At 34.4% G+C, this 10959-nt stretch overlaps 1 protein-coding gene across 1 annotated transcript; it reads left to right on the plus strand.

Annotated features, from left to right (window-relative positions):
• Window positions 1–557: 557 nt before the first annotated feature.
• On the plus strand, window positions 558–989 carry LOC133711189 (flavonoid 3',5'-methyltransferase-like; the record flags this gene model as incomplete). The annotated part of the gene is made up of 1 exon (XM_062137345.1): window positions 558–989. A coding segment is annotated over one exon (276 nt), but the record flags the coding sequence as incomplete, so codon positions are not given.
• Window positions 990–10959: the final 9970 nt, after the last annotated feature.

The raw sequence follows: 10959 nt of genomic DNA on the forward strand, positions 1-10959 counted from the left end.
TATTTACTACCGATAACATCTAGTGTGCTGGAGAAGAAGTTAGCCAAAAATTTCTCTGTAAAAAAAAAAAAAAAAAACTCGTGTGATAATACTTTAGAGTTTAGATTTTTTCTTTGAAATATTATTTGGCGTCAGAAAATAAATAACATCCTAATAATTTATTTCCTACTGCCTTTTTTTTTTTTTTAAGAAAAGTGTTATTTCTCACGAAAAGACGTTGTCGTCGGATAAAAATGGTTTATACATGTGTACTGTACAGTGTTTATACGTGTGTACTGTACAGTCATCAAACAAGTTAACAAAATAGATACTTAATTATAGACTCGAATTGCAACATGCAGCTATACGTACCTATAAGTCTATAACTAACTGAAATATATACGTCAAACCAATTAAACATGTGTATAGCTCCCCCAATTAACATGTTAATTTAATCTACAACGATGACAAAACAGAAAAAAATAAAAGAAAAGAAAGTACAATGTATGCTAGCTAGTGTTATTTGATGTATATGGTTTAAACTTATCGTAAACAGGGCAAGGAAGAAGGGAACTTAATTTGACTTCGCATTTGTGGATGCGGACAAGCAAAACTACCTCAACTATCACGAGCTTCTAATGAAACTTGTTAAGGTTGGTGGAATCATAGCTTACGATAACACACTGTGGTTTGGGACAGTTGCAGAACCTGAGGAAAAGGTGAAGGAATTGGCTTTAAGGAAAGGCAGAAATGATGTGGTTGAAGTGAACAATTTTCTAGCCGCTGACCCTCGTGTCGAATTGGCTCTTGTTTCCATTGGGGATGGCCTCACCCTCTGCAGGCGCCTCCACTAAACTTGGCAAAGAAACAACTCAATGCTGAAGCTCTCTAATAAATAAGGCTGTTTAGTTAATTATCAAATGATCGTGCATGTGTTGATGACGTGATGGTATGAATTCATGTACGTATGATTTGATCCTTCTCAATGAAGTTTGATTGATGCTGGAAGCAATTTGATATATCATGTTAGAACTTGAAGTGAACTCATCATCATCTATGATTAAGTAAACTGTCCTAGATAAAACGATATTCTAATTAATAGGAGATATAAGAGGAGTACTATACCTAGAGACCAAATAAGCTAAATATATCAAGCTTTATTGGTTAGGGATTCATTACTTAGATTACAAGGAAATCTGCAAATCAGTGATACATTAGGACACTTACTAGGATGACTTGATTCTTAAGAAATATCTTTATGGGAGGATTCTTAGGATTAATCATCTAATATAAATTAAGTGCTTGGGGTCCCTGTTCTCTCTACAACAATAAGCATAAGTCCTGCCCCATTGAAGGAGCTTGAGATTAGAGAAGAGCAGAAGACCTTGACCTAAGTAACTACACGTGATCATGTCTTCAATTCAAGAATCAGGTATTGTGTTCAAACCATGTAGCACTAGTTCATGTTCATATCGATTCTTATGTGTGTTTTATGTTTTGTGATTTGATCCTTGGTTTATATTTGCTCATTAAGTCTAACAATTGGTATCAGAGCCAAAAGGTTTTCACAAACATAAATCGTTTTTGATTAATCAAAATTTAGAAGAACCAAAGTTTTATTTTCAGAAAAATTACAATATTTCAAAAGAAACAGGCCACGAGTGGGCCAAAATTTTAAGAAATCTTTTCGGCCCAAAACCCGCAAGCGCTGACCCGGACCCAAACCTCATTCAGAATCCCTCTGCAGATGACCGTTATACTCTAACGGTTATATACGATTTGGGAATTAGGGTTCTTGGTCTGGGATTGAAAGCGCAGAGGACGTCTATGTCCTCTATGGAATTCGTGACTCCAAACACTGCGGATTAAGAAACCGAATTGATTGCTTGCTGTTTTCGATTAAAAGATTCATGCTTCCGCTAACAAATTATGCAGCAAATTGTAAGGATTCAAGGTTAGGCTTTTCTGGAAATTTTATTTCGATTCAAAGTATTTTTGATCTATGTTGAAGCACAAGAACACTAGAAGCATTCCCGGCGTGCACCTAGGCTAGAGTAGATGGTGACCGGATGAAATTTACATACTCTGGTTGTTCTGTGATTGAGTGATTTTTGAATCGTATGCTGGTACATCTGTGAACATGTATTGAAGATTGTGTTATGATATGTTGTGAGGATTCTATATCTGCAATTGAAATATGACGTGTATGATTAGAATTAAGATCTTCCTATATGTGTGTTCTGCGTTCCTTAAGAAAATTGCAGGTTATCAATACAGTGACCAAAATTATTTTGGATTAAGATATGTTTTGAAACCTCACTGGGGTCTGTGTTTTTCAGTGAATATTAATAGATACATGTTGCACAAAGCAATTTTCTGTTGATATTTACAAGGAACTCATTAAGTTTAAAGAATGACCAGTTTGTGTTTTACTCTTTAAATCATATAAATTATGTCTTCCAAAGAAGTTTTGAATTATAAAATTTAAATTGTAAAACAGCATTGTACATGTTTTTGAGTTCATATATGGATTTTAAAGACTTTTCTTCTGTCACTAAGATGATGACTGTCTTTAATATAACTTGAACTCACTTATTGTGGTCCAATGATCAAGAAACTTCAGAATATCTTGTCTTCTGCTATAAAAGTGTTGCCTGATGTTAATATTGGGGTGTTTAGTTTGCTTTTTTGATCTCTGACATTGTTCTGCTGTGTGTTTTATGAACTGCTTAAGAAATAACACTTAATGTGCAGAATGGTTTATGTCAAGATTTTCAGTTTTATTTTTGAAACTAAAACTTACATTATTTTCTTTGTTTTGCTCCCTAGGAAATCTTTACATGAATTTGAACAATGTTCTGATTCTGAATGGCACTAATTTTAGAGCTTGGAAGAATTCTCTGGAACACTATTTGATGATGCATGAAAATATGGATCTTTGTTTCACTGATGACCAACCTGAACCCTTAACTGAAGAAAGTACTGCAGAGGATAGAAAGGAGGCTAGAGCTTGGTATAGGGCTAACAGGATGGCCAAAAATGTTATGAGGAATACCATGTCTGACACAGTGAGAGGTAGTATTGAGGAGCCTGAATTAGCCACTGACTATATGGAGGCAATAGAAAGAAAATTTAAGGAGAGTGAAAAAGCTGAAGCTGCAAGACTATCTAAGGCTTTCCATGATCTTAGGTACAGTGGTACTGGGGGAGTTAGAGAACACCTATTGAAGCTTATCAACATAAATGCTAGGCTTAGAGAGCTACTTATGGGAGTCAATGATGACCAGGTGGTGCATGTTGCACTGCATTCCTTACCTAGCAGTTTCAGTGGACTTAGAACCAGTTATAACTCTCAGAAGGGAACCTGGACCGTAGATGAGCTGATCTCAATTTGTGTTGATGAGGAAGAGAGGATGAAGAAAGAAAAGGAACCTGCAACTGCAATAAACCTAGTAGAAAAGCCAAAGTGGAAGAAAAATAAGCTTAAAGCCACTAAGACCATTACCAAGCCATCCGGAAACACTGCAGCAAAAGCCAATAAGCCTTTCAAGTTCAAGTGCTATTTTTGTAAGAAAATAGGACACATGAAGAAGGACTGTTCATGATTTAAAGCATGGCTTGTGAAAAAGGGTAAGATTAATTCTTCTAATCTTTTAGAAACCTTTTCTTTAGAAGTTAATTTTGTTAACATAGAACCTCATTCATATTGGTTAGACTCTGGCAGTCCCTTACATATTACAAATTCATTGCAGGGATTCATAAAGAAGAGGAAACCAAGAAGTGATGAAGTCAACATCTGCGTTGGCAATGGAATGAGGGTTGCAGTGAAGGCAGTAGGGACATTAAGATTAGATTTGGGATTAGGAAATTTTCTGGTTTTAGATAGTGTTTATTACATTCCCTCAATTAAGAGGAACTTGCTTTCTGTTAGTCTTTTGGTCAAGAATGGATGTAACTTTTACATTGGTTCTAGTGGAATAAAAATTTTCAAGAGTTCTCTTGATTTTTTGCTTAATGATTATTCAGTGTTTGGTTCTGGTGTTATGATAAATGACTATTTGAAATTGAATTGTTCATTACCTCAACAAGAAACCTTACTTGTTGAAAACAGTAATAACACATCAAGTAATAACATCATTACTGGTGTTAAAAGAATCTTACATGATGAAAAATCAGCATATTTATGGCACAGGAGACTAGGCCACATTTCAAAAAGATAGATTGCAAACACTTGTTAAGAATAAAACACTGCCAGAATTGAATTTTACTGATCTTGAGAACTGTATTGAATGCTTTAAAGGAAAAATGACAAACTTAAGAAAGAAAGATGCTAACAGAAGCAAGAAACTGTTAGAATTGATACACACAGATATTTGTGGACCATTCAGACATAGAACTATATGTGGAAACGTTTATTTTATCACATTCATAGATGATTTTTCCAGATATTGCTACATATACCTGTTATCAGAAAAATCACAATCACTTAAGGCTTTTAAAATTTTCAAAACTGAGGTTGAACACCAGTTGGATTTGAAAATTAAAATTGTGAGGTCTGATAGGGGGGGGAGAGTTTTATGGCAAATATACTGAGCAAGGACAACAAAAAGGTCCATTTGCTTTATATCTACAAGAAGTAGGCATAAAGGCTCAGTACACAACACCATATAATCCCCAACAAAACGGCGTAGCTGAGAGGAAAAATAGAACTCTATTGAATATGGTAAGAAGTATGATGTGTACTTCTGGATTGCCTAAAATGCTTTGGGGAGAAGCATTGAAAACTGCAAACTATCTTTGCAACAGGTCCCCAAGCAAATCTTTGGATAAAACACCATTTGAAATGTGGTGTGGTAGGCAACCTAGTTTACATCACTGCCATGTATGGGGTTGTAAAGCTGAGGCAAGAATTTACAATCCAAATTTAAGTAAACTCGATCCAAAATCTGTGAGTTGTCATTTTATAGGCTACTGTGAAAAATCAAAGGGTTATAGACTCTATGCATCACATCATTCACCTAGAATTTTTGAGACACACCAAGTTAAATTCTTAAGTGAAAGTGTCTGCAATACAATTTTTGAAGATTTATCTTCTGATTTTGAAGAAGTTGCAGAAAATGTGGATAATGTTGCAGTTATGCCTAGCAGTCAAGGAAGTTCATTAAGCTTGGATGCAGTAGAAAACCTAGATCAAAATTCAGTCCCAAATGAAGATAATGTGATCTTAGAACCAGGAAACTTAGATTTAGAAATGGCTGGACCTGAAATTGTTTTTGAACCGGCAGCTGAACCTCAACCTGAACTTGAACCACAACCTGAGCAAGAACCAGCTCAAAATCCAGTTCAGGAACCTAGAAGATCCCAAAGAGCCAGAAAACCAAAATATGGTGGTGAAGGTGACATTTATGAAGTTTATTTAAATGAAGTAGAAGCCACATTGTCAGATGACAATGACCCCACCTCTTTCAAACAAGCAATTGGAAGTGAAGACTCTGATGCATGGACTCAAGCTATGATTGCAGAGCTTGATTCCATGCACAAAAATGGAGTGTGGGAACTTGTGAGGCCAAAAGAAAATCAAAAACCTATTGGCTGCAAGTGGATTTTTAAAACCAAAAGAGATGCAGGAGGTAACATAGAGAGACATAAAGCTAGACTAGTTGCTAAGGGTTTTACACAAAAGGAAGGAATAGATTTTACAGAAACCTTCTCACCTGTTTCAACTAAAGATTCCTTTAGAATCATAATGGCTCTAGTAGCTCATTATGATATGGAGTTACATCAAATGGATGTAAAAACGGCTTTCCTAAATGGGGAGCTGGAGGAGGAGATCTTCATGGCACAACCGGAAGGTTTTATTGAACCAGGAAAAGAAAGCATGGTCTGTAAACTTAAGAAATCTATTTATGGACTCAAACAAGCTAGTAGGCAATGGTATAAGAAATTTGACTCAGTAATTTCATCTTTTGGTTTTACAGAAAACCTTGTTGATGAATGTGTTTATCTCAGAGTAGTTGGAAATAATTTTATCTTTCTTATCCTGTATGTAGATGATATTCTCCTTGCTAGCAGCAATATTAAATTGCTAAAAGACACTAAAGCTTTTCTGTCAAAGAACTTTGACATGAAAGATCTAGGAGAAGCATCATATGTACTAGGAATTGAGATTAAGAGAGATAGGAAGCAGGGACTGTTGGGATTGTCTCAACAAAGTTACATTTCGAAGATCCTTAAAAGATTTGGAATGGAAACCTGTGCTAATGGTGAAGTTCCAATGTCTAAGGGAGATAAGCTAACAAAGAATCAGTGTCCTAAAACTGATATTGAGAAAACTGAAATGGAGTCGATACCATATGCCAGGCTAGTAGGGAGTCTAATGTATGCACAAGTCTGTACAAGGCCAGACCTGTCATTTTCAGTTGGAATGTTGTCCAGATTTCAGTCAAATCCTGGACATGAACATTGGACAGCTGGTAAGAAAGTTTTGAGGTATCTGCAAAGAACCAAAAATCATGTGCTGGTGTATAAACGTGTGAATAGACTAGAACTAGTTGGCTTTACAGATTCTGATTTTGCTGGAAACTATCCTGCATCTATGAAGTCCACTTGTGGTTATGTGTACATGCTTGCAGGTGGAGCAGTAGCTTGGAAGACAATGAAACAGTCTTTAATAGCTACTTCCACAATGCAGGCAGAGATGATTGCTATATATGAAGGTGTATGTGAAGGACTGTGGATCAGAAATTTTATTTTGGAGACTAAAGTGTTGAATGATCTTGTAACTGGAAGTTTAAAGGTGTTTTGTGATAATGAGGCTGCAGTATTTTTCAGTAAGAATAGCAAGAGGTCAAATAATTCCAAGCATATAGACTTAAAGTTTTATAGCATCAGGAAGAGAGTGAAAGATGGAGAAGTTGAAATTTCTGGAATCAAGACTGAAGATCAGCTAGCAGATCCATTTACAAAAGCCTTATCAGTTGCAGTCTTTAAAGAACATTCTAAGAACATGGGGATTTTGTCGAGCTTGAGTGATGCTTGAGTTCAGTGGGAGCAAAATGTTTTGAGAAATATTGTTTTAAGTTAGTTTTTATTTGGCTCAATTTTAAATTTCTGTGTTTAGTTATGTTACAGAGATTGATTGTACTGTATTTTGAAATTAATAAAATTGAGGTATCATTCAAGTGATATTTACAGCTTATTTATTCATTCTTTTGTTTTGAATTTTGAGATGGCTGTTACTTTACCAGTTTTTGATCAGGTGGATTGGTATATGCATATATTCAGTCTGGAAGCAAACTGCAATCCACTGGTGTTTGGTTAAATATGTTTGCATCATGTTTTGATAGTCAAAATGATTAAGTTTGGACTGTTGTCAAGCAATGTCTGCAGAATGATATATTTTGTTGCTTGATTGTATCATATCAGGAAGTTAAAATAGTTCATGTGAAACGCAGTAACTTCTATTTGTGGTCTTGAACAAGCTTGCTCTTATGAACTTGCTTATTTCAGGATTCAGTATTGGATGCTGTGTTTTGACTGAATTGAATGAATCTAAGTACACTTATATCTCAGTGCACATTTTAGCTATTGTTGGAATAAGTTTTGGTTCAGTACAGTGCATAGACTATGATGGTTCAAGTGGGAGATTGTTAGAACTTGAAGTGAACTCATCATCATCTATGATTAAGTAAACTGTCCTAGATAAAACGATATTCTAATTAATAGGAGATATAAGAGGAGTACTATACCTAGAGACCAAATAAGCTAAATATATCAAGCTTTATTGGTTAGGGATTCATTACTTAGATTACAAGGAAATCTGCAAATCAGTGATACATTAGGACACTTACTAGGATGACTTGATTCTTAAGAAATATCTTTATGGGAGGATTCTTAGGATTAATCATCTAATATAAATTAAGTGCTTGGGGTCCCTGTTCTCTCTACAACAATAAGCATAAGTCCTGCCCCATTGAAGGAGCTTGAGATTAGAGAAGAGCAGAAGACCTTGACCTAAGTAACTACACGTGATCATGTCTTCAATTCAAGAATCAGGTATTGTGTTCAAACCATGTAGCACTAGTTCATGTTCATATCGATTCTTATGTGTGTTTTATGTTTTGTGATTTGATCCTTGGTTTATATTTGCTCATTAAGTCTAACATATCATATTCTGATGTGAACTGCACATGTTTAGCAATAATGGAGTTGAATCGATCTGAACTGAATATAGAGCTGTAAGTCTTTGATTCTAACTTGTGACTTGTGAGGATGTCATTAACGGTTTGGATTACTCAATTCTGAACTATGTTGAGAATATGAATCTCACATGAGAAAATGAAGATATTGTTTATCAGGTTATAAGGATTTGGGTTAACTTTATTTATTGTCAATTGATTTTGATTGTGAAGCCCAAATTACTTTAACATGGTATGAGTGTCATGTTATGCCATGTGTGCATGTCTCGTGGTCATACGGACTCCACGTCACCTAATATCAGTTGTCCAACGGGTATGGCTTGAAAATTCACCACATGAACGAGGATGTGTTGAGAGTATGAATCCCACATGAAAAAAGTAGGGACTTTGCTTATAAGTTTATAAGGATTTGGGTCAACTTAATTCATCCATTGTCAATTAATTTTGGTTTTGGTTGTGAAGTCTGTATGAATTATTCTATTGGGACCTTCAAATTTTCTCATTTGAGTGATTTGACTACTCTTTTTTTTTAATTATGAAATTTTATATTTATCCTAATATAAGATTACTAGTATGGACCACAAATCATAAGCAAAAAATTATTTTTCTACACCTCCTAATTTATAAACGACATAAACCTTTTTCATATCTTCATCTAATTAATGAAACGATCACTTTTCAAATTCAAAGGTGCTAAACAAGTGACGGACATAAGTACTTGAAAGTTTATTAAAAAAAAATAAATAGAAAGAGTAATATTTATTGAAGAGAATACTCAACTTTAAAGTTCTTAATATATAGAACACTGACACATTAGGGATGCAATCAACCCAAGAAAAACTGTACTGAGTTACTAACATTTATCCGCATGAATGTAGTTGATTAAATAGACATTTTGATTCACACCCTAGGCACATAATTAAGAAAAAAAAAAGATGACATTTCTGCAGAAGCATGCATGTACGTTCACCGCAAAAATTTTGCATTAGGAACATCTTGAACTGGGTTTACAGTAAATTAATAATTTTGCATTCGAAATTTAAAGTCATGGAGGTTGAACAAAAATGGAGGATCAGCCAAAAAGAAACTAAGAAAGAATATTTGTAAAGAAAAATTAATGAGTGAAATTATTGTGTGTAAATTTACCTCAAGTGAATTTTAATGTATTACAAAGTTTCTATATTTTTGTATATAAATTATATGAAGTCTCATGTTAGATTTAGACCTGTAAATGGATCGGATTTTGATCCGGACCCGCTCCATATCCGTGACTATTGGACGGGTTTGGATCGAAAGTTTTGATCCGTTGATCCGTTAATGATCCGAATCCGTTAACCCGTTTATTTAACGGATCAAATACGGATCTAGGTCGATCCGATCCGTTAATGATCCGGCCCGTTTTTGTAATAATAAAATATTATTTTTTATTAATATATTATTATTTTTTTAAAATATAAAATATGAAGAATTTCTAATACAATTTTTTTGCAGAAATCTAAGGGACAGTCTATCACCCAAGATTCCAAGAAGCATTAAGAATTTTGATAATATAATTCTACTTTTGGTGATACTTTTCATGTTGTTTTAATATTTTATTAATATCTTATGAGGTATCATGATATAAATTTAATATTACTATTTAAAATTTTAAAATATTTGAAATTATAACGGGTCGGATTAGCGGATCGGGTATCCGTTAACCCGGCGGATACGGATTTGGATCGAGCTATCAACGATCCGCCGGGTTAACGGAGCGGGTTTGGATCGAATTTTTTTTTAAGTAAACGGATTTGGATTTAGGTCGATCCGATCCAAATCCGGTCCATTTACAGGTCTAGTTAGATTGTTAGTAATTTAAGGGAGATTTAAATTTGTTGTTTGAAGAGAAAAAAGATGCATGGACGTAAAGAGATAAAAAGTCTTAATAAAAATAAATTTTGAGGTCCTAATAAAAATTAAACCATACATATCTTTTACTAATTAAACCAAAGACTTGAAGAGAAGAAATTAGTTCAATACAACTTTTCAGGTGGACTGGTCCGCAATGGGGGATGATGTTTCTGATATCGCAGTAAAGCTAATAGCCTAATAATCTAATATCATGCCTTTTCTCTATCTCCTTCCCCCTAGCCTTCAGGTCCTCGGGTCGGGGCACGCTACCCAAAATGATATATGGCTGAGGGGTTGAATCCCCAATATATGATTGTTCCTCTGTAACTCTGTTTGCTTACTAGAACTTGCCAAAATTCTTCTAACATAGCCCATTTGATGCATGCCCCAGTTAATTAATGTAGGATTCATGCATAATTGATAGGCTCGGAGAAGGTTAAGACTCGTCAAAATAATCCGTTCATGGGTTAATTAGGGACGTCGCAGAATCTGTTGATCATGAGTCACCTTCTTTAATTAGTTTTTGGTTCTAATCAAGGTTTCAAATTTCGGTTTCGGTTTCGATTTCGGTACTTCAAATTTAAGGAAATTTCGGAGAAAGTTTCGATTTCGGTGGAAATTTCGGTTAAAAATAAAGAAATCAAATTAATTGCATTTATAAAATGATATTTTTGAATGAAACTTTTACATAGACTAAACTAACCTATAATAAACTTATTTACAATGTAACATCTCTAAAATTATACATTTATAATAGAATTATGATATTTTATATGGACGAGATTGCTAAACTAGTGTTTTTATCTATGTGTATTGATAATGTGTTGTATATTGATAATGTAAATATGATTTACTTTTTTTAATAATTAGAAAATTACAAGGGGGTGGGGCG

This window comes from Rosa rugosa, chromosome 5 (assembly GCF_958449725.1).
Source record: "Rosa rugosa chromosome 5, drRosRugo1.1, whole genome shotgun sequence".
Classification (NCBI taxonomy): Eukaryota; Viridiplantae; Streptophyta; class Magnoliopsida; order Rosales; family Rosaceae; genus Rosa; species Rosa rugosa.